At 42.4% G+C, this 25,150-nt stretch overlaps 1 protein-coding gene across 1 annotated transcript in view; it reads right to left on the minus strand.

The window, feature by feature from the left end:
- fut8b (fucosyltransferase 8b (alpha (1,6) fucosyltransferase)) overlaps positions 1 to 25,150 on the minus strand; it is a 193,710-nt gene that overhangs the window by 39,725 nt on the left and 128,835 nt on the right. The window contains exons 5-7 of the mRNA XM_042504025.2: positions 17,828 to 18,432; positions 4,724 to 4,842; positions 3,486 to 3,648 (exon numbers count right to left, since the gene is read on the minus strand). Of these exons, the coding sequence (XP_042359959.1) occupies positions 3,486 to 3,648; positions 4,724 to 4,842; positions 17,828 to 18,030 (485 nt within the window). The 5' untranslated portion in view covers positions 18,031 to 18,432. The remainder of the gene's footprint in view (positions 1 to 3,485; positions 3,649 to 4,723; positions 4,843 to 17,827; positions 18,433 to 25,150) is intronic.

Consider the following 25,150-nt stretch of genomic DNA (forward strand, 5'->3'; position numbering starts at 1 on the left):
GGCTTGGCAGCAGAGCACAGCTTTTCGGAGTTCTGATGCTGCTGCACCAACGGAAGAGCAATTACAAGGTTCCCGGCCTACATTACAGCTTGAATATCACCGGGAAAGGTAAGGCAGTGGATGGGCAAAAGGGAGGAAAAAGAAAAGATACTGGAAGCCTACAGCAGCGTGCCGATTAATAACATGTTGTGAGTCACTGGTTGGAATGTAAACGTAATAATAAATGTACCCTATTTGACCCTGAATTTTCAACTACCGCTAACAACACTGTCCTATCCATCCCGCTGCATGAATGAATGTTATACCTTACTCCGTATGTTTGTTTTCATCTTTAGATTGTATTGTTACACAGCTTATAATGTATGCTACTATTCTCAGGATGATCTCAATATCATTGCCTTTTTTCACCAAACATAGCACGTATATGTGTTTTTTTTTTAATGCACAAAAACCCACTAAAAACAGGAGAAAGTCTCCTCTCCCATTGCCTGTAGATGAGTTTGCTTTTCTATTTTTTGGTGTGTCACATTCAACATCCTATGTTTCGTCACAGAATTACAGTGTATGCATGGCGCCAACAACAACAACATTTTTTTTCTTTTAAATGTGCGTGTGTTTCTCTGTATCATTCTGTGATCGATGGATGACAGGAGCAGCTGTTGCGAGTGAATGCAAACTTTAAAACCCAGCAGAATGAACTGAATTGACTTTCACTGCACCCGACATTCTGCTGCTTCATCTTTTCTTCCAGTGTAGGCCCTGCTCTCTGACAGTCTGGTGAAATTAACATTTGAGTGTTATATAATTTTCAACAGTGCTCCTAATGAATAGTCCAGCACCAAAAACTAGAAAATCTTTAGAAAAAGTAAAAAGTAGATAAGAGCTGCAATGATTGACAATTAATTCATAAACAGAAAAAATACATAACAATAAACAATCTGAAATTCTGTATAGTCGTGTAGGCAATGTTATTATGCTTTCGATCATGGAATTTACCCAGATGTTTAAAATTGATATTTTCTCTCTGCATTCTAATTACATTCTAACTTTGAAACTCAACTAGATTGATTTTAGTGTTTTCTGTGAGACTTAGTATCAAAATACACGGTGATGTGTAGGTTTACCACAGTAGATGTTACACCGTTCACTCTTTTATAATTGTAGAGGTGTTCATTTCCTGTAACAGACATTTGAACTTTGAAAAGTTGGGCTTTCAGGCCGATCTCTGTGAACTTTCACACCATCTCATTTCCGCTGTGGATGCATCTTAGAAACCTGAAAGCTCTTCATAACCCAGTGATTGGCTTCACTGGGAGAAGTGTGTGAGTAATAGCATGCTTGTTTTTTTTGTTTTTTTTAATTGTGCAACATTTTACTTTGGCAATGTTGGAGACAAGGACCTTACCCACGTCCTGAGCAGAATTTAAATGAGGGAGCGGTGCATTTATTCGAGTCAAACATTTCATTGCTCTCTCCACCTCTGCCCCTATCTGTGCTGCATTTCCCAGCCTCACTGCCTGCAGCACATACAAAGAAAGCTGGGGGGCTTAGATGGAGAGTGAAAGTCTGTGACTGTATGTGTAGGTGTGTGTGTGTGTGTGTGTGTGTGTGTGTGTGTGTGTGTGTGTGTGTGTGTGTGTGTGTGTGTGTGTACAGGGTGAGGAATCAGTCTTTGGAAAGCTGCTTAGGCAGCAATGACTAAGACAATGGGCCCCGTAAGCCACTTCAGCAGGATTACAACGAACCACTTGGCTAAGTGACATCAGGCCTTTCTTCATTCAGCGGCGTGGACGCCGGCCATCCAGGTGACAGAGAGAGCGCGTCTGTGAACTTTGCCCTTTGTTTCTCAGCAACTGCCGCCAGTGCTGCTTTCAAGTTCTCCTGTCAGAAGTGTCAACTTTTGAAATCATCAGTACACAGAGCTGGCAAACAATAGCTGTGAGTCATCAACACTGAATGCATCCACAAGGATGAAATGGGAAGAAAAAATAAAAAAAAACATGGCTCAGGATTCTGAGCTAAGGCTAGGGGATATATCGAATATATTTGATATTGCGGAGGCAGGGCCCCGTTCGTTCCTACAAAAGTTGCTCAGTGGCGCATGAAGCCAAAAGAGCTCTGTTTCTACGGTACAAACGTACCCAGAGATTTATGGCTGCCCATCCTGGCAGAGTGTGTCTGAGTGGCTAACTTCAGCTAGCCGAACGGCTCACTTCTGGTTCAACGCAACCCTAACTTGAACAGGGATACAATTATTTAATCTTGCACCTCCTCCAGACTTCTGAAACGTTATCGGTGTGAATGGATCAAAGTCCAATAGTGAAATGAGTCATTCTGTGGGGGTTGTGACGGCAAAAAAAAAGTGGAGGTCTTTTCCACAGTGTAAGTTTATAGGAAAAAGTCTTCCTCGGGGCTTGTTTCTATGCCTTTGTGTTGGGTTTGTGCATTAAGTGCAATAAAATTTAATTTATTCAGTGAAAAAAACAAAACATGACTTAATAGCGACAACATTAACCAAAAAGTCCACTGTAACTCTCAAGGTTCACCAACAAAACACTTCTTTTTCTACACATTTTTTCCACACAAAAACGAAAGCTGAAGTTATTGATGATTTGATTTGAATTTTTGGACTATGACACAATATTTGCTGATATCAAAAAGTCTGCCTCAACAAGATTTTGATCAAATTCAAATCAGGGGCCTCTAATTAACATGAGACAACATCAGCTAATATCCTCATTGTGTTTTCCTTGGTTGTTATTCTGCTTGACACTAAGCTGCTAGCACTGTTCAGATTTTAAGAAAAGAGGTGCGCTTGGACAGGAATGGTGACAAAGACATGCTATGGAAATTTCAAAATAAAGGCATATTTATCTATCAATGTTTTCCCTTTGCATAAGTGATAACTGATTGTTGATCATTGAATCAATAATTGATCCAGATCCATGTATTACTGTTACTTCCCTATTCAACAGTATATCAGTAGTGCCAACAGATGACTCAGTAATATCCTCCAGGCTAATGAGGTAATAGATATAAATGACGTGAGACTGAACATCACTATCAACACTTTGCAGCAATATAAACATAAAAAGATTTGTTAAGAAGCTTTCAGACCACACTGGAAGGGTTTATATTTACTAAAAGGAAAGACATCCTTAAGGAATGCCGGTCCAAATACATTCTGGGAGTTTGTTAAGTTGAAGAAACAACAATACAGAGGACAAACACATAATCATGCTCACTCACTTACTCAGTTTAGGGGTTCAAATTCAACAAATGTGCATGACTTTAGATTGGGAGTGAAAAAAATAAAAGAACAACATCCAACCAGAAAAAACAGGTTTGTTCAAGTCTCTGTGGAGGTGATAGTGTTATTCACGAGGACACTGCCCCAGTGTCAGCTTTGCCATGGATGTAATGGTTTCCTTCAAATCCCTGTGGAACATTTTGACATTTCCACTTTCATGCAACTACATGCTCACCTCTCCTGGTGTCCCAGGTCCTGCAGGAGCGTGTCGGCGTACTTCTGCCTCTCGCTGGGCTCAGCGCTGGCCAATTTCTTCACCTCACTGCGAACAAAGTACCAGAACTCCTTAACGCCGTTCTCCACCCTCCTCCGCAGCTCCTCCTGAGTGGGCCCGGGGCCTGCAGGGGGGGAAAGTAAGAGAGAACGTCTCACATCACAGCAAAACATAAAGATGCTCAGCTGGCACGACATTTGAAGCTCAGGTATGATCTGAAACAATGAATCGATGATGTTAACTTCAAAGCAGCTCCATGGGAATACAGCTGGGAGGGGAAAGATGCCAAGAGGTGTTTAGGAATGTTTGAGCACTAGATGATATGAGTCTAAATAGGCTAATGGCACAAAGCAAGGTTTCGGAATATAACCATTAAAATGTTCCTTTTTTATTCTTTGTCCCTGGGAGTTGCTTTGACCTCAATAAGGAGCACTTGATCACTGTTTGTGTGCCTCATGGCTCTCTCTCATGTTTTTTCTCACACAGTTCTAACAACAGGAAGGAACTTTATACCCTGCCCGAACCCAAACAATGTAGAGTAACCTGCATAGATAACACAGCTGACTGCTCTGGTTTCTGAGGAGAGAAAAAACAAAAAAAAATCGAGGAAAGGGAAGGACAGCCTCAAGCACGAGGAGAAGGAGCTGGTGGTGGAGAGGGAAAAGCTTTTTTTACCTTCCTATCTTGCGCTCTCTCTTCTCTCCGCACTCCCTCCCTAGGCGGAAAAAAAGCTGGAGGGTATTTTTAGCTTTTTCTTCCCCTGCGGCAAGATAGAAAGGCTGACCCCGTGCTGCCCTCCACGCTCACATGTCCTTCTTTATTTTCTCTCTGTCTGTCTCTTTTCTCTCAGCTCCCCTCCATTCTGCCATTGGGGCATTCACACTGCTTCCACTTCATTCACACATTTCCCCGCTCACCTGACAGCTTTCCTGCCCCTCTGACCACTGCTTAGAGTGGCAAACACACACAAAACCCTGCCCATCTGACGGCGCGGCTCTGACATCATCGCTGCCGAGCTGCAGCAGGTTTAACGGCAGGCTGGACTGAGATTCTTGAGCAGGCAAAAGCTCAAAAGAGCCGTTGACTGGTTTATACCATATATAGTCAACCCCCACACCTTCAGAATCAATCCTTTCATATTTCCAAGCTCTGTGCCAAATCCTTCCCTGCAACCTTTTACATGGTGCGGCCCTGCTTACCGTCTCCAGTGAGTTTCTGGAAGCTGTGGATCTTCTGTTTGGCTCTGGTTAGCTGGTCCTCCAGGGAGCGCAGTCTCCCTGCAGCCAGGGACCCGGCTTCTGCCTGTCCCTCTGGTATCCTGGGGGAGGAAGACACAAGGAGAGGATGTTATGGGTGAGCATGGGACCGTGTGTGCACCAACAGAGGGAACAAAGCGCAAAAATGTCTTACTCTGCAGAAATACTCTGCTGATACTGTATAACCGAATCCCACTAAACGAAAATGTGAAAAATGATTCAGAAAAATGCTATTCAGAGTAGTGCTGCAAATAATTACGTTCAAAATCAAAGAAGCTATCAACATTTTTTTGAATACTCATTTAACCCTTTGAAACCTGAGCATTTGGCTTGATTTTTTTCAAAAGCATGGCAAGAAGGTAATGAGCAACTTAAAAGGAAATGGCACTAAAAGTAGCAAGGAATTAGTTAAAAGTTACCTGAAAATAAGCAACAAAAAAGAAAGAAAGCACAAAAACAAGGAAATAACTCTGAGAAAGTGCCGTTACATAATTTTTAATATTTAATTATAAGAATTACAAATAAAGCTTTTCAAATATTTTTTTCTAGTTTTTTGATCATTTTTAATCATTGCCCCCAGCTTATCTTGAAGTAATTGTCTTGGCACCTCTTACTAATTTTTTGCAATTTGCAGGACTTGTTTTGTCAAAGTGCTCAGTTCTTTTATAATCCATGTATAAAAAAAGAATCAAGCCCTTTTTTTTCAGGTTTCAGGGGTGTAAATGCTTTTGACAGGTGCCAGAACCCAGCACAAAACAACTGATGCTGATACAGCTGTTAAAGGGTTAAGTGCAAAAATAAAAAATGACAGGCATAATTTTCCAAAGCACAAATTAACATATAAACATCTTCAAAATGCTGATTTAGTCTGAATACCCCCCATCTCTCTCTCTCTCTCTCTCTCTCACACACACACACACACACACACACACACACACACACACACACATACACAAACACACAAATCAATAATAAGCAAGAATTATTATAATATAAAACAGAGTGAAACTTTAAATCTTAAAATTTGAGCAGTTTTCATTACTTTACCTTGACTTTTACTTGGATAAAACGTAACAGTAACCCACACTCAGAAGCAACCTCTGAGGCTGAAAATTTAAGCTGACACTGCAGCGCAAAAAACTGCAGTTCCTTCATTGGCCACTTGAGGCTGGCTCCAGAAGTGAGTCAATCCCCACAGACTCCATGTTAAAATGCCCAACTTTACAGCAGAAATAAACATATTTACAGCCTGGCACAAAAAATAGTTTTGGTCTCTATAGCTAACTTTCCCCTTTGTGACAACTGTACAGGCCATCTGCTAATATAGTGCGTGTGAGTCCCTGTGTGTATCCCATTGCCAAGCTAATGGCCACCGCTCTGCACTGTGCTCATAAGGTGGTTGCCGCTAATATTACCGCCCTGACCAACGTCAGCAGAACACTGCAGACACTCCCAGCTCAGACTCTTAATCATAGATATGCTCTGGATGTCACATACAGCTCCTTAAAAACAACAAACGAATAACTAATACTGCTGCCAATCACTGAAGAATCAACTGGTTCAGCACACAACTTGATGTAAAACTAGTGAATCACCAGTAAAACATGTTATGAAAAATGATCATTCGAATCGAACAGAAACAATCCCGCAATTCTGTCTTCCTTCATTCTGGTCTAACAACACAATGGACAAATTCACTTCATCATCAACCGTTCCTGCACCTGAATGACTGACTGTGCACACCACTTGCTTGTCTATAATTAGTCTTCGCTTGTGATTTTCAATCTGGAAAAGCATGTTCACTGTTGTGCAAATATTGTTACATCCAACATCAACCAAAATCAGTCTCTGCATCAAATCTGAGGAGAAACACTGCAGGGCCACACATTTGCAGAACTCCGCTTCATTTTATATCTACAACACCGAGTTTTTGCAGTCATTAGTGAGGCGCAGGAGTTTGGAGAGGCACTGAGAATGCTTAACATTCACTGCTTGGTTTGATATGTACTGTACATTTTCATTTGGACATATCTGGACTTAAAAGTTGCAGTGAAAACTGAGCTGTGAGGGCTGACATCTTTTAATGTGCACCACTGAAAATTCTACTTCATTTGCTGAGACACCACAGTGGAGCTTCCTAGAGGCCCGTCCCAGTTTATTTATTTAAAGATCAAGATTATGTACAAAGTACTGACTCATTTCATGTTTTTCAAATCAAGTCTATCTACTTCTGAACAATACATTATATCCTGCTTCAATATCCAACGACTAGTCTATGCACTGAATGTCAAATCATGCAGACAAGTGGCAGTTAAATGCCATTTTTGCGACTTTGAATTAAAAACTGTAGATGAATTCAGAGAAGTAAGTAAACAAGTCACCGTCCCTGTGGTGGAATGTCCCTAAAATGCGCACCTTGGGAATAAGTGCTGCCCTAACAAGTGTATAATTTTCTCCTTTTACCTTTAATGTCTATGCAAAGTGACTTTTGACAAAATCTGGATCAGAACCTGTGCTGTTCTCAGCTGCTCCAACCACCGTGGCAAACTTCAACTTTAGAGGAAAAAAAAAGACTGTAAAACAAGTAACATCAGCTACGTTAGCGCTGCTAGCCCACTAACATTAGGTATGTCAGCAATGCAGTGTTAATTTGTTGTTAACTGACTTGTTTTACGATCAGTTTGTTTTTCCAAAATTGAAGTTTGCCACAACCGTTGGAGCAGCTGAGAACAGCGTAAGCTAATGTTATACTGTCTCAGGGCAAAAAGAGCATGCATAATATTTTCCAGTGTTTCGGTTTGAACGAGAGAGTGTTAAACGACAGATGAATGCATTGTAGCGACTGTTGAAAACACAAACAGGGTGCTTCTACGTCCTGTGTGATGCCTTTGGACGTAGCAAGAAATGTGACCTGATTATCATGGTTTTTGAAAAATGCACCGCAGAAGCCGAATATAAAGACATTTCATACACCAGGCATAAATAACGCCAACCAGCTGACGCGCATATAAACAGCCTTATTCATGAGTCAGCTGTGACTTTCTCAATGTTTAACACTTTAGTCTGCATGAAGCACTCGCATGTCTGCGACCACATACAATTTTAACTCGCACTCTCACACAAAAAAAAGGTTACATATGCCGCATATCTTATATGTTATGTGCAAACATTATGGTCGCAGTCAAGAGGCCAGAAAAAAGAATAAAACACTTTGTGTGCTATTCTCTCTTGACATGATTCCAACAATGCCTGCCTGATGTAATGTAATGGGCCAACATTTTTATTTTATAGTGGATACAAATGTAATTTATTCCATCCGTGATATCACTTTATTCCATCAAATAAAATTAACTTATAATAAAAACAAAATCAAAGCTATTTAAGTTCAGTAAATAGATTAAATAGAATTTGTTGCTGTTCTCTGACCATTTACGAGCAGCCGTACTGGAAATCCCATTACTCATTACTGTTCGTACTGTATGCTGATTGGTGGTGCAGTGGCCATGGTGGCCTGGTCTTTCTTTTGTGTGTGAAGTAGGACAAAAAAGATCATATCATTTACATATATTACAAACAATTAATAATTCCCTTTAAATGTTTTGTCACTGAGGCACAGCTACATGGTCTCTGTAGTTCTTTGTGTTATTATTCTTGATAAAATGTGAACATGCACGATTAAATTACAGTAAGCACTTAAAAGCGTCATATTAACGCTCAGCCAATTAACAACTGATAATCTAGCAAATTGCTCATTATAGTTCAAATGTTTGGGCAGCCTTTCAGTCCACTGAACGCATTCCACACTCATGTAATAAGCTAATTTCCACTGCATATCTATACGCCCTAATCTGTGTTAAAACTGCATGTTTTCAGTGTGATTATCACTCCCTGGTAAATACAAGAATATGAATAAAAATGTTCACAGCTCTGTGTCGATGAACTGCGAATAACCACTGCATGCATGTAATGAAAACACAAACGAGCACCCTGACATGCTCAGAAACACAGAGTTCAGATCAGCCGAGGAGAAAAAGAGAACTGCGACTGACATTATACCAAATCAATTCCTCTACATAAAACTATTAAAAATGGAATATGTTCGAATGCACGGGGGCATTGGCGAAGTGCTGCAAAGGCCATGTTAATGAGTCATCAAGGCATGCAAACTCAATTTGCTCCCTGAGTGAGGAACATCAGTCGCTGGCAGGCATAAAGATGAGACTTTTAAAGTTGCAACAGCCCCTCTCGCTGCACAGCCCCCCCCTCCTCCTCCTCGCTGTTGAAGCCTCAGTCCCTGAGAAGCCCTGGCCTCCCACTTCACTGAGCACTAACTGAGCATTGTGCTTCAAAGCCATGGAAATAACTGAGGAGGAAAAGGGAAGATATGTTAACTCATTCATTATGTAACCGTATGATGGACGAGGATAAACCTTTTCATACCTTTGTGGCATCATGTATGTCTTAAATTCATGCTGCCTTTTCTCTGTGAAGTCTGAATGACCGGTGCAGCTGCCTGACACAGATCTCCCGAAATAAGACCCCGGTGCATTTCCTTCTAAAGTATCATCTCTACTTTGTTTTCTCATAGCTAAGTCTGTTCACACACACACACACAACAGGATCTCCCTGAGGCCACACCCTAACCTGCTTGTTACACCATTGTACAGGAAGTAGGACTATTTCCTAAGTGACATCATTTCTCAGGGGTTTTAAGTGCTGCTAAAACTGTAGCATAAAGCAACATGATATCTCCTTGAACGAAGCAGGAGAAATAGGCCAGAGCAGCGCAGGCTAATGAGCAGAGACGTGATACAGAGGTTAGCTAACATGCTCCAAAGAGACATAAACTGCTGAGACACAATGCTGGTGCAGGCAGACCGCAAGCATCCCCCAACCAAGATATGTAGGTATAAAATAAATCCAAACACTCGGCGGGATCAAAACCCACACACACACACACACACAGGAAGGAGGCAAATACGGTACACAAATACACAAATGATCCCTGACGGTATCTCTAGAGGACCTGAAGCGGAGACTAGACAAGGCAGCTGCATTCAACGGCGTCTTAATCAAACGATACAGGAGAGGGAACAGATGAGACAAACTCTGACTTGGGGGAGGCGGGGCGGAGAGGTGGGGGGAAATACTGCGGAGTGAAAGACAAGCTATGAAAGCAGGGGGGTGATGAGCCCCACCGGCGCTAAGCGCTGAGCCGGAAAGCAGGTGAGGTTCAGCGCGCAACCCAGTTTCCTCTGAAATGCTGCCCCAGCTGTCGCTCCATTGCCTCCTGCCCCTGCACCCAGTAACCGTGGAGTTCACAGGGTGATCACAGCCGGGGCGGTTTGAACGGTGGGAGCCTGGGTGGTACTGCGGCGCATACATATTTCTGTGGTAAGATTGAGTACAATCTGCTTGACTTCAAAAGGAATCCTATGTGCTGACCTGGGAAGCCATTCATATGGAGAGAGATGGAAAGTATTCTGGAGGGTGTAGATGAAAGCAGGCAACATGGACACAATTTGCCTTTACATTAAGAAGAAAACTTAAAAGAAGAGTTCACCCCACAATGAGAAAAACATTTTTCCTCTTACCTATAGTGCTATTTATCAATCCAGAGGGTGTTTTGGTGTGAGTTTCCGAGTGTTGGAGATATTGGCCATAAAGATGTCTGCCTTTTCTTGAATATAATAAAGGTAGATGGCACTCTGCTTGTGGTGCTCAAAGGGCCCAAAAAATATATTTTAAAAACTCAACAGGAATGTCTCTTTCCAGAAACCATGACCCTGTTTCTAAAGATAATCCACAGACCTTATTGTGAGCAGTTTCACATTGGAAATATTTTCTTCTACTTAACTACACCTGCCAAACACATCACTGCACAAGATGTAAACATTAATGGCGTCCTCCTCGGCTTAGGTTTGACATTAGCTCGCTCAGTGGTGTTGGGTCAGAATAAGAATGAGATTGTTTACCAAGGAATTAGCTTTGTTGCATACATTAAAGCATAAAAAGCAGGGCTCCAACAACTTAAAACAAGTGAGATTTAAGACTTTTTAAGACATTTTTAATGCCACACAAAATTAAATTTAAGAACATTTTCAAAAAGCTATTCATAATATCCTTTTCCCCTTGTCTAAGCATTTTTAAGACTTTTGAAAGATTGATTTCAGAAATTTTAATAATAACTAAGGCCTTATTTTTAGATTAATGAATTTAATGTCTTTTAGTACACTAACCTGCTTGTTACAGGTTACAAGTACTGAAACACTTAAGAATATAACTAAAGAATGGTAAAGTTACAATAAAAATGTATTTAAAAAGTACTATAATATAACAAATATACACAGTGTAGCTGTGTCAGAATAAACAAGCTGTATAGTTTTGTGCAGGATGTGCCAAAACATCAGGCAGGGGTTGTGCATAAGTTCTCAGCAGAGCAAATATGTGCAGAGATAACGGCCCATGATCGGTTAACTGACTAACAAGTTTAGTCAGTAATGCATTTTACAGAGATCGTGCCACTGATGCTGCAGCAATGTGTGATTTTAGACACCATTCTGCCATCCTGCAAGCAAAACAGGCACGACAAGCTTGACATCGAACACAACAGCCTCTTGTTTGACATAAAACATTTGCAAATAAATAACAATCATGTACCTCATTGTTTTCCCAATTTATGGCCACTGTTCTTCTTCTTTGAGTTAACCGCTAACTACTGCTTGCAGCTTTTTAAAACTCAGGCTATGGGTCACACGCACAACACGTCATCAAACCGTCACATCTGCCCCACCCATGATTCCGTCCTGCCACCTGTACCTTTTACACAGACGCGCTGTTACTGCTTCACAGAGTACCATCTAATTCCATTATATTTGAGAGAAGGCAGATACCTGAAATCTCCAACAATTGACAACTCACACCAAAACAATCTCCACTGATAAACAGCAGTACACGTAAGAGGAAATTGATTGATTTTGGAGTGAACCGTCTCCTTAATGTTCCCACACTTTGTACTTGTTTGCATATGTGTGAATCACCAGGCCGTGATGCGTCAAAGACTTGACTGACATATTCCAGCCTTTCATGGAAACTTGCTGTGTTAAACCAAACCTCTTGACTCCAATAAGTCAAGCTAATAAACCCCAGGAATGTGCATGTGGGAAAAGGCGAGTAAACACTATAAATGGGTGGAAAAGTGCGGTACTAGTGTAAAAACCTCTGCTACGTCTGCTCAGGATCAATCTGAAAGACCCATTTAAAGAGATTATAATAGGAATAGTGCTAACCCACAAAACTGTGTGACTGTATTACACTGTATACTACATATGCAGTTTGTGAGTTTGTGTGAATATTTCTGCATTATGTCAAATCGGTTAATCTATGTCTCCTTTCATTGCTGTCTCCATGTTATGTCCACCGACTCAAACAGCATAATTCCAAGTAAACGGATTCTGAATGGTGCATTCTTGCCTCACATGCCTCAACGCCTCAGTACACTCAGTGCGAGCCAGTTCTGCTTCGAGCCTACTTGACAGAGATGTCCTGACCACAGACAGCTCCCACAATGGGGCTAGTGTAGAGTGGTAGTAGACTTTCCTTGCTGGGCCTGAGCGACGGCCGGGTCTACGGGAGTTCAGGTCTGGGTACCATTTCAGGATAAATGAGTCCCCTCATCGTCACCTTAGCTGGACACTGACCTTCCACACCAAACTACACACGTCTGTTTTTACCGTTTAAATTTGCATTTTATTTCACTTGAAAGATAGCAACACAAATGAGTCAGACATATGCAAAAAGAACCACATGTAGGCACTAAGATTTTAGTGCGACGACTGCAGTCTCCACAACTCTTCCAACCCTCTCACTTCACATTTTCCATTTCCTTGCTGCTCTTTACTTAGTGCAGTCCTCACGCCATCCATCATGCTTCCCTCCTGTTCGCCTTCGCTGCATCGCCTCCTCCCTCCCTCCATCCCTCTGTTGGCATGCCTCGGGGATCGATCAGGTCCTCATCGCTCAGCCCAGCTGTCACTCTCACCCCTCGCTCCCTTCGATGTCACACCATCAGGCCCGGCGCGTGTCATTGTCTCCGCAGGAGCCGTGGCTTCGTGCCCGAGGTGACTGACAGCTGCAGAGAGGGCGGAGCCAGACAGACTGAGCAACTCGACCTCGTGCTCACCTCTCATTAATGCTGCTGGGTGATTGGTAGGTTGGCACGCTGCCTGTCGCTCAACTCACTCAGGAGTGGCCTGAATAACCGAATCACTGGACTGAATCTGTAGGCCGGCCAGGTGATGCTAATTTGAATCTGAGAGTTGATTGATGGATTTATTAATGTCACATGACAATTCAATTCCAAAAAATATGAATAGTTCAGCAAAACTCGGTTTATCATGATCAGCAGCATTTGGAGATTCCATCCAGCAGAATGAATAGCTCAATACAGGGTTCCCACTTACTTTCCATATCAAAATTCAATACTTCTCCAGACTTGAATTTTCAGACTTCTCTTAAGATTTTTTAGACCATATTTCACATCTGAGATAACCAGATGTTTATCATTTAAATAAATGTTGCTTTGACTAGACGACAGTGCATTTTCCCCTGCATATGGATTACAAGTGCTGCCCCCTCCATGTTGAAGATGTCCAATGACTTTTCACAAAGTTTGCATCCAGCTTTCTTTTCCGATTTAGAATCCTTATGCCCATGGCACACTGCATGTGAAAGCAGTGTGCCTGTTGTTTTTTAATTGCAGCCATGTCAACAGTTTAGAGCAGCGGCATTGCCTGCTCGGCTGCTACTCAGCATGAAACATCTTGAGATTTGGTGTCTCGGCAACACATTTTCATCCCAAGTTGTCAGACATCGCCGCTTTGGCAGTATCGTACATACTTTTAGGATTCAGCACAAGGTCTCAAAAAGTTTAATTATAAGTGAGTGTGTTGTATCTCATTTTCTTTTTCAGAAATAGTCTGGTAGCATAAATATTTTTTCATACTCTCCTATCTATTTTCCATACTTACCCAGACATGGAGATTACTGAAATGAAATTACATACTTTTCCATACTAAGTGGGTACCAAGTTGCATCCAAGTCAAGACAAAACAGTGCCAAAAACTGCAGTTCAGAGAACAGCCACTTGAGGCTGGCTTCAAAAGTTAGTCAATTCCCTCAGATCCACCCCTCGCTTCTCTACAGTGCCAACCTCTCACCCACACATGGGCACTGGCTCCCAAAAAAACCAAGATGGCGATGGCCGAAATGCTGAACTTGAGGCTTCAAACGTCAGCGCACAAACCAACAAGTGATGTCACGGTAGCTACATCCATTATATATACAGTCTAAGGTAGGATTGTGTAAGCATCTTCATCCTCTCACTTAAGCTACACAAATTTGCAATTTGTGCTCAAGAAAATCAATATCCCATGCAAAGTGTTTCAGCATGACTATCACTCTCTATCATAAAGCCAATGAGACAATGTAAACAAGATCACTTCAGATAGATGATGAATGCACAACACTGTCCAATACTGCATCACACATCCATCTAGTACTGCTGTGCTGTGATGACACTAACCAAGTTAAATCCCACTCTGAACTATAAATCAATCTCAATGCAGTGGGTTTCTACTGCGCAACAACTCAACACAAAGGTGTAATAATGTCAGTTTTATGGGTTGAAATCTCTCTGAGGCCGCTCATAAAAAATGAATGAAGTAATGTGAAGGTTAGGCGCCTCGGATGAAACCTTCTTTATTGTCCAATGTCAGCGGGACGCTTGCAAAGAGCTGGTTCTGCTTCTTGTGCAACATTTGGTTATTCGTGTTCTTGCTCCAAAATCTGCAGGATGTGCGAGTCAGTGAATTGGGTTAGGCATGCGTTGAGCTAGTCCATCAGTGAGCTAGTGAGTTGTTACATAGTCAGTCAGTCTGTGACAACCTGCAGGCTGGAGTCTGGCTCGGTGCCATGCCTCTGTCAGCAGTTTGGTAGTGGAATGAGGAGGAGGCAGGTGAAGGAGGAGTGAAACGGAGAACAGGAGGAGGCAACGATGTAGGAGGGGCTGTGGCAGGAATGATGGGCAGCTCACTAACAGCCTCTTTGTGCCTATTAGGGTCCTAATATAAGGATAAGAGACACTACAGGGTTGCGCAGTCCTCTCTGTCTGTTTCTTACCACCGCGCACACACACACACATGCAGCAAGACAATAAATTGAACAGAGGACAAACCAACCGCTGTCTCTGTCGATAGCTCATAAAGCTTAACCTCAGTAAGCCAGTTGCCCGCTTTTGGCTTGCTGTGCGGGATACTTAGCCGAAGCTGAAGCTTAGAGGGACTTGAGAAGGCACTGTAGCTCTGCCCCAGTAAACAACTGTGGAGGCCTCAGTCCCAGATCAACAACCGAACTCAATAACAACCAACAAGCGCGCAGTGTGTCGGGGACCCATCTGGACACTGGTCGCCTGAAAGCTGCACTTGTTTTTTATGCCATGAATTCCACCTTTGTTTTTGAGCCAATTTTGAATAATTACAAAAGCAAGGGATTTAATCAGGGACCAGCTGTCTGAAGCAACGTGCGCGCATGTGTTTTTTATGTTTGCCGATGAGGGCCCCGCATCAAAGTGAATCGGTATATCACAGAAGAGCGGCGATGGCAACATCTGAAGCTTGAGTTCCCTGTTAATATGGCACGCACCAGGACACACTCCTGCATTCCCTCCACACGCGTGCACACACACCCATCCGTAGACCCAGTGTTTACGTGCGATGAGAAACACGGTCAGCGTGCGGAGATAAGAGCAGAACCATCTGTCTCTCTATTACACATAGCTCCAATGTGTGAATGATGCTGCGTGGTTAATGGGCTTGTACAATGTGCTATTGTCTGCCAAAATAACACAATGAAATCTGGTGAGGTGTGTGACAGTCCATCCATCTGTCTGTCACACACAGCTTCTCCGGCACCACTGATCAGCTTTTGATGAAACTTTGCAGCAATGTTTGTTTAACTGTACGCGGCACAAGATGCTGATTTAATTAAATGCTGATAACCTTTTTTTAATGTCAAAAACTAACAAAAAAATCATCTCATCTCCACATTCTGGGCTTTGTAGAATCACTCTGATTGAACTACCGGGGAAATGGAGGCTGCACTTAATTGCTGGACTTTGCAAAAACTTGGGGGAATGATGCATTGCACCACAGTTTATTTAATATATATCTAAAACAAAAGTGTACTGAACAGGCAAGAATAAAGGGGTGTATTACAGTTGTTTGCTCAACTGTGCTTCTGTGCAAAACATCAGACCCACAGATCCAGTAGTGACAAAATTCTGCACTTAAAAAACAATGAAATCTGGTGAGGTGTGTGACAGTCCATCCATCTGCCTGTTACGTTCCCTGTGATGTAACGTCACCTAACCCGAGCAGGACCTTCAAACACAAATCCAAACTAGTCTACTTTATCACTCATCACGCAGTTGTTCAGAAAAGCTTCTGCTTTCTTCCCGGAGCCAAAGAGAAGAACATGTTAAGTTGAAGATTATAATGAAAAAGAGAATGGGGATGGTTCAGCTGCTACTGTTGGTTATTTTTTTAAATTCCTTTCATAAAGTGTAATAAATCAAACACTAATGTCCTGACTTTTTGTCTAATCTTAGTTTTCATCATATTTGGGAACAGTATCCAGGTTTCTGAGCTTTGTCTGTGTTCATGCACTGTATGTCTTTTCCCTCCTCGACATCTAGGCCACCCCATTATTTCTGCACCGACTGAGTCACCTCAGCAGTTGATGATGAGCCTACTTTGATTTCTGTCCGCCTGGACTCTGTTGCATTTACCACTCTGCTGAATTTGGCTTCGCCGTTTAACAGCTTATCCTCTGCATTATCAGAGTTGTGTCAGACTTTCATTGTTTTTATTGTGATTGTGATGTGTTCCTGACTCACTGCTACATCACTCATGTCAGTTTGACACAGGATCAGAATGTATGTATACAGTAGCTGACGACGGGGTGAGGCTGTTGATAGTTGTTCAAGCAGTCCATGAACGCAGTGCAGATAAAAATCTTATAATGTTTTTTTTATTTCTCAGCAGCAGTTTCTTGAGTTAGACTCACAGAATGGAGAATTGATCAGTCAATCAGTTTGAGGTTATAACAATCAGAGCTGATCAGATCAGAGGAGGAAGTGCAGCTGCAGCAGAGGCCAATGAAAGCAAACTTAAAAACCCAGCGCTGGACCGCAGGGTCAGTTTCCATGGGAACCCAGTTAGTTGCATCTCAAGTAGGTTGGAAAAGTGATGGACACTAAAATAAAAGTTTTGCTATCTTGAAAAATAAACCATTATAATTAAGAACAGGTTAGTTTCACTTTGACGGCAGCTAGCGTTGTGTGGCTCCGCCTGTGACCAGAGTATGCTCTGTGCTCTGAGAGTGTGTGCTCTTTATAACTGAACAACATATATATATTCCAACGATGCTCCAAATGATCGTCCGAATTCCATAAACAGAAAATGCATATGTGGCGGCAATTGCTGATACCGTGACGGGCCGCCACAAATAAAAGAATGAGCGGGAAACCTTGAATTTGCTTAATTTTCTCCTTGTGTTCCGTCTCCGCTTCATTTGCTCTGAGAGTGGGGTGCTCTGAATAACAGAATAGTATTTATATTCCAACATTGCTCTGAATGAACGATCCAGCTCCAAAAATAGAAAATCTATATGTGGTGGCAAATGCTGATATTGTGGTGCAGGACTACAAAGGTGTGAATGTTTGGGAAACGCTGCATGTTGAGGACACACATGGCAGGCAATGATCAGAAACCTGGACATAAAGTGGTTTCAGTTACAGAACTTCAGCTAGCATATTCAGCTTTCTCAAAGCCAGGAATGAGCTGATCCGGGTATCTGAACTGACAATATGATTTGTGTAACGACATGAACAGGATTCTAGTTTGCATGTAAACACCCTTTTCTAGGAAATTAAATGTTTAATGTTGTTTCAGTCAAGCAACTCATGTCTAAAAGCATCCAGCTTGTTACCTGAGCGATTCGGCCATGCGCCGCAGGTCTTCATTTTGCTGCTTGAGCCGCTCGAGCTTGGCCAGGATCTTGGAGAGCTCCCGGCTGGACCGCTCTGGGTGCTCGCTGTCCCTCACCAAGTGACCGCCGATGTAGAAGAGGAGCGTGCCCCAGGCTAACAGCACCAGGGTAATCCAACGCCATGAACCCGCCCAGGGCCGCATGGTGTAACCTCGCCCACCCACAAACGCCTCTTGGTGTGCCTGTACACCCACCAACCCGCCGGCCTGCCTGCCGGATGTGCGCACACACTCTGTGCTCCGTCACCACAAGTGCCACACCGCCAACCTTGGCATCGGCATCTTTGCAGGGATGGTGTACAATAAATGGCAGTTGAGAATGGCGATGTGTTTCAGGAGTATGTAAGAAAAGGCAGCGCGTTTCTCCAGCGATCGACCAGTCTTTCCTGCGTGTGCTAAAGCATGGCTAGCATGCTCTGATATCTGTGTTGTAGCAGCCTGTTTGGTGTCTCCTCTCCTCCACCCAGCTCCGTGTCGACCAGCTTGTCCCACACAGTCTCGCTGTTTCCTTCCAGGCCCACAAGATTCTGTTATTGGAGTTGTTGCCTGTAAAAAAAAAACAAAAAAAAGACGGGAGTTAAATGACAATGTTTTGTCTTGCAAATACTTGATGTGTTTGTTGGTCAAACAAAGTAAATTAAAATCATTCAAGAGCTTCGTCTGTAAGCCAGACAAAAACCAGGGTCCCCACACATTTTCATGGACATAATATCAAAACGTTTCCATGACTTTTCAAGGACACATAATAGAATTACAGTTTTGGAAAAGCATGTACTTGACTGCATCTGCAGCACTTGCCAGCCTGGCTAGAGAACTGTAACACACACACACGCAAGTGTTGCAGCCCACAACAAATGCTGCCACACTATATACATACATGTAACCTGTCTTAAAGGGGAAGGCTTGGCTGCAGTCATAGAAAATAAGAAGCATGCAAGTTTTCCATTCGTACCAGTAGTTTCGTAGTTTGAGTTCATTTGTCTTACTTGACATCACAAGTCCTTCATGCAAATACTGCACATTGCAATGTTGATGCTGAAACAATATATCGTGTTGCACTTAGTCAACGCACATTAGAGCTATGTGCTAACTTTAAGAAAATACATTTGCTTTTATATTTTTATTACGTGGAAGGTTATCCCCAGAAGATTACTGTGACAAATAACTTTATTAAACATAAAATTTCCATGACCTTTCCAAAACTTTCAATGATTTTTACTAATTTCCTAACTTTTTCAGGCCTGGAAAATGAGACAGTAAAATTCCATGACTTTTCTGGGTTTTCCATGACCGCGTGAACCCTGAAAAACTCCTGAGTAGGAGAGCAAAGCATGAGACATGTCGTCAGCGTCATACAGAAAACAGAGAGGGCAGACGGTTAAAGCCAAGACGCTGCAGACTGGTCCCGACATAACCCTGTCTCAGCAGCCTACAGGATTGATCAGCATGACACTGCAATTTGCATTTACATAGTGATGTGCAGTCCCTGAGCTATGCTGCATTGCTGTCGAGGCAGGACAGGGATGTTCCACTTTCCACGTCCCGCCTGCCTGCACACTCACACACACACTCACACACACACTTGTACTCATACAGTCCCTCAAAAGTCTTACACACATACAGAAGCCATCACACAACCAGGAACACATCTTTTATTTTCTCACGCTGCATCCTGAACCACAGTCTACCACAACCCTCTTCCGACACTTTCTCCCCCACTGTAACTTAAAGCACGACTAAGCCCGACAGTTAATGGATTTGTTTGGAGACGGCTAAATCCCACAAAGTTCTCCCCGAGCATTTTCCTCCTCCCCAAAGTGCCGGCTGCCATCCCCATAGCCTCCGTGACAGAATGCAACATTGTCAAGGTGATACGGTGAGCTCAATGGAGCAGAGGGAACGAAAAAATCCCTGGATCATCACTTCCCTTCATCCCAAAAGCAGCGGGGGAGACGAGATGGACGCGTGCCGGGTTTATGAAGCAACCTTCGCTGTCAACTCCCCAACAAAGCCCTGCCACGCAACTGAGACTAGTCGTGTGATGGGATGAAGACTGGCAGGTGTGTCTGTGCGCACGACATCTAAGCGTGTGTGCATGTGTGCTATCATCTCTGAGTGTGTGTACCACAACGTGCTGGAATAATGCCAGACATCTTAGACTTCGTGTGATTGGTGGTGGTGGGGTACGCTTGATTGACATGTCGCAGTATCTCTGGTGCCTCTGCCTGTGAGCGTTCAAGACAGAGGAAAGTGTTCCTGCTGGGGTTCGCCTGGCAGCACAGAAGTAGGTTAACAGTGGCTCATCATGTTTACCATGGCAGCATAGTTGATATGTAGGACATAAATGGTGCCATGCTGTAATACCATAGAGACTGTTCACGCTTCAGTGGCGCAAACTGCCCAAAATGCAGCAGCTGAGTTCGCCGAAACAATGAGGCGCAAACTATTCTCCTTCATTTCTTATTGAATGATGTGGGATTATTGAAATCTGTGCAGACGCTCCTTCCTCGCTGGTGCTCCTGTTGTGACTAACCTGGGCTGACACGAGGGTGGCTTCTTTTTATGCATGCAGCACAAGGATGTGCTGAGCTGTGTTTTATTATGGAAAATAAGAGCTGCAAGAGGGTAGCACTCCACCCGCTAATGCACGACTGGGACTTTACTAAAAGGCAGGCTGCAAAAACCCTTGTCACTGTGTTTGAGGAGCCATAATGAGGTTTGTGCTCAGTAGACTAAAACTGATAAATATAAAACTGTTGGATGAGGCAGGCAACTGCTGCCAAATAGGATATGGAAAAATTTTTGAGATAACACTTCTAGCCGGTTGTTCAGCTTATACTTGAAAGTCAAACTAAGATGGTGATGTATTTTTTGCCTATAAGCAGAACTTTGGGGAAATTAATATGAACTCTTGGCGGTTAATGGGCAACTTGAGACACAGGTTGTCAGTGATATCAGTTCAGATGACAAAGAGGTAAATGTTTGCTGTACACACCTTACTAAAACAAACACAGTAAAACAAGTCTGTTTTATTTACAGGCGCTAAAAATTACGTCATGAGTATTGTCTCCAATTAAGCTTGTGACCTTAAATGTTCGACAGAAAACCTGAGTCACAAACTGGAGGAATGGTATTTAAATAATGAGGGCATTTAAAAAGCAGCATGGTTGTAAACTATTTAGTGATCGACGATTCAATATCATCGACGCAAAACAAAAACATTGATCCATATCATTATCTTTTGGTCACACCTTTATTTTGAAATTTTGTGTCACTTTTACACAGAACAATAACGGCAACCAGCCACTCGTTACTTACTCATATTTTGGATTTCCGAGAAAATACGGGTCAAAAAATATAGCACATACCATATGTAACAATGCCGTTACAAGAAAAAATACTCAGGAAACATGACATAACGTTACCAGCCTTATCGGGTATATCATGCCACTAACGTCTCATTAGCTGCTCTGTTTCAACAATGTTTGGCTGAAAAATGGGCATGCAGGCTGAAATTCAATCTGTCGGGAGATGCAGAGGCTTAAACAAACAGTTACTGAGAGAAAGTCAAAAATTTCCATGCGATTTGTTAAGCTATGACACGAAGAAAAGTCTGCTAGCCTCTAGCCTAATTTATGCAATGCAGAAGTGCTTAAGCTAATGATGGTGACAAGCAAAACACAATCTGAGTTATGAGTAATTCGTGAGTTACTTATAATTCACTCATTCATTCATTCATAAATTCATTCATACATCATCCCTAACAGCATCACCAGACCAGCACAGGGCTGACACAGAGACGACCATTCACGCTCATATTCTAATGTACGGGCACTTACAGTCACCAGTTGTTTTTTATGGGTCTTGTTTATTTTTGTGTCATTCTGTTGATTGTTTAGAGCTCGTGGATGCAAGACAGATTTCTGTGAAAACAGACCAAGATTTATATTATCTTATCAGTTAAACTAATCTGCATATTTTTGGACTGTGGGAGAAAGCCAGAGAACCCGGAGAAAACCCAAGCTGACGCGTGTAGAGCATGCAAACTCCACACAAAAGGGCCGGACGACCGGTTCAAACTCTGAACGCTGTGCTGACTACTGAGGGTTCTGGGTTTGAAACCGGCTGGCTGACGGGCCGTTCTGTGTGGCGTTGCTCTTGTTGTTAATGCATGTTTTATGGCTGTTGGGAGAAGTTTGCCTCCAGGGCTTTAAGCCAGATAGCAATGAAGTTTTAGAAAAAAGATCATAGTGTGGATAAATATAAAATATTTAGAAATTCCTGCAGGCTGACTTATCCCATGTGCTGTTTTATTTGTATCAGTGGAGTCGAATTAAAGTAAACTTTGCTGCACTTAACCGGTTACAAATATTTACAATCATTTAAGTGTTTTTTTTTCTTTCAAGGACAAAAGCAAAAAAAGAAAGCAGTGGCAGCTACTTATGTAACCATGTGTTAAAGGAGCACATGATACCATCATACTCATCAAATATTTGTATGAAACAGCCAAATCTGATTCAAGTGGCATAACTCTGTGGCAGACTTTGTGATATCTGCAAATATGGTATTGTTTTCCAAAGAATCAATATAATATCCTATTGTAATAAAACTGGAGATTGACAACACTAACAGGCAGGAAAGGTCTCATGAAAATAGTATTGAATTGCATTATGGGAACTGTAGGCTCAGCTTTTCTGAAGCTTCACCCTCTGCAGGCTTGAATCTTTGACTTTGCTTTTTTTGTCCTATGCAAGTCCCTGAGTTTTATGGAAGTGCATTACTAAATTGCTTGAGCGCTTCTTTAATAGCCTAAAAATACAAAGCTAACATTATTTTACAAGGTCAAAATAAAAAGGGATCTGCATAATCGGACGTAAAAGACCATGCACATTGAAAAACACATTCGTCACACTAAAGGTCATAAATGTTGCTTTTTGATTGCTGGAAATGGCAGCAGAGCCTGCTGATATCACACTTTGGATGAAATGGTTACACAGTCCAGCACCATTAACAGCCAAAGCAAATTCATCTAAATGTTGTGAATCTAGGATATAGAGCCATTTGTGTGCTCCGAGTAATGTGAGATTAGTGCAGAGTCTATAGGTTACAGAACCTGAGATCAAATATGGGAAGCACCCACTAAGCAGGTTTATTGGTTAATTATGCTTTAACGTTAAAGCCATCTTTACTAAGTGCACATTATGACTATTATCAGTTGTAGTGAATGGCTTTAGAAAATGAGTGAAGAAGGTTTTTACGGTTTCTTTTCAACGTGCCTTTCAGCTCAGCCTTGGCTGTGATGAAGTGGCAATGGAGAGAAGAAACGCATTCATGGTCCCTCTTTCGATAGATTGCTGTGTTTTATAACTACAAGAACGAGGAGACATCTATTGAGTCCTGTGTCAGCAGAATGTGGCCTGATTAAAGAGAAAATGATACTCTACTACAATTTATTCCACTGATGAAGATCTGGTGGTATAATATTCCACCAGAGATATTACCCCGCGCGAGCCGGGCGCTGACGACTTTTGCATTTTCTCAAACCTCTCACATTTGCCCTCGAGTCGCGTCGAACAGGGGGCATAAATAATGGAAATTATAATAATGTCAGTTAAATAAATAAATAAAAGATCCCCACTGTGGCACAATCATTTCTAAGTTGGACTGTGTGTCAGATATGCTGACGGTGGGATTTCAGAGAAATTGGCCATATAATGCCTCTTTTTTTTTCTATTCCTTCCACCAAGCCCCTCCTCCCTCATCTTCCAAGTAAAATGGAAGCATGATTGCATCGTCTTAGCTAGCATGGACAAAATGAAATATATCACTGCTTCCGTCTGACTGTGAACTCCTGCTACTTACTAAATGGAAGGAATAAGCGAGCTTATATACTGTTCATAAATGCTCCGCTACACCTACACACTCACTTCCCCAAACTTCTTCTTGACCTTGCGTTTTAAACATCATCGCTCTCCCACAATGCCCTTCACCTTGCTGTCAAAGGCAACAGAGAGGGGTGCTCGGCCGGTGAAGGCTGGTGTGGTACATGTGGCACTGCAGGGCGGACTGTCACCGCTGTTACACAATGCCCCTGTGCTGCAGCAACATGCAGAAGCCTGGGGGGTCAGCAGAGATGACCTGTTTTCAGTTCTGCTGGTTAATCTTCAACATGACTCAGGCTGCAGCAGAGGTCATCCATCAGCAGCGCTCCAGTCTCCAGGCAATAAGCACCGCGATGAGGTCCACCGCTGAATTATGCATGAGGCTCGGCTGAGGACGGCTTCTATTACACCAACACGACCACTACGGCTCGGGGACAACTGGAAGAGAGCGTCATCTGTACTCCAGGTCGACCGAGAGCGGGTCATTAAAGACTGATATAATGACGATAGTTCGCAGCAGGAAAAAGCCGATATGGGTGGATGGATGGATGAATGAAGGGAAGGAAGGAGAAACGGATAGTATATGAAAGAAGGGAGGCAGTGTCCGAAATTAAAACTTTTGACTAACCAGCTAAGGGGACTGGTAGATGAGAAAAGTCCACCTGCCAAGCATACTACTGGCAAAAGTAATGGTATAAAAACTGCAAACCAGCGGCTAGTAATAGCTTAGTTTTTTTCCAACATGCATATTGTTACAGACCAAACTTTTACTGGAGTGAATTTGACATTGAATTATTTAAAAAAAAACTGTAATAAAACAACTAGAGATGATCACAGAGATACTTGGAGACTTGAGTCTGCTGGTAACATGATTTGATTTTTAAACTGAATTTTTAAAATCTGCCTATGTAGAGATGAATGGGATATTGCTACAATTTTAGCATTGAATAATTAAAATGCTTTAAAACTTCATAGCCATTCATGTATAGATTTTGAGGGCATGGATGGATGGATGGATGGATGGATGGATGGGTGGATAGACAGCTACATAGATACTAAGAGACTGATAACAGCTGGTATTAACTCTTGTTTTGTTAATCCAAACACAAGTGGACGTCCAAGACACATTGCTGTTCAAACATGCATCCATCACGTGTGTTCAGCTGACTGCTTGTGTTTGGATTTATTTACTGCCTACATCACATCAGAAGGTCAAAAGGCCCCACGCATGGTTACAATGCCAACATTAGTGGTTGTTTCGGTACAGCTGGAGATATCGCTGTCAGAAAAATCCAACATGTCTTTTGGCATGGGGGAAAACACTGGGCAGTTCCGCAACACTTAGTCCAACTTGTCAAAAAAATGGGCACGATACAGTGTTA

This window comes from Plectropomus leopardus, chromosome 16 (assembly GCF_026936395.1).
Source record: "Plectropomus leopardus strain MGB_pleo_1.0 chromosome 16, ASM2693639v1, whole genome shotgun sequence".
NCBI lineage: Eukaryota > Metazoa > Chordata > Actinopteri > Perciformes > Serranidae > Plectropomus > Plectropomus leopardus.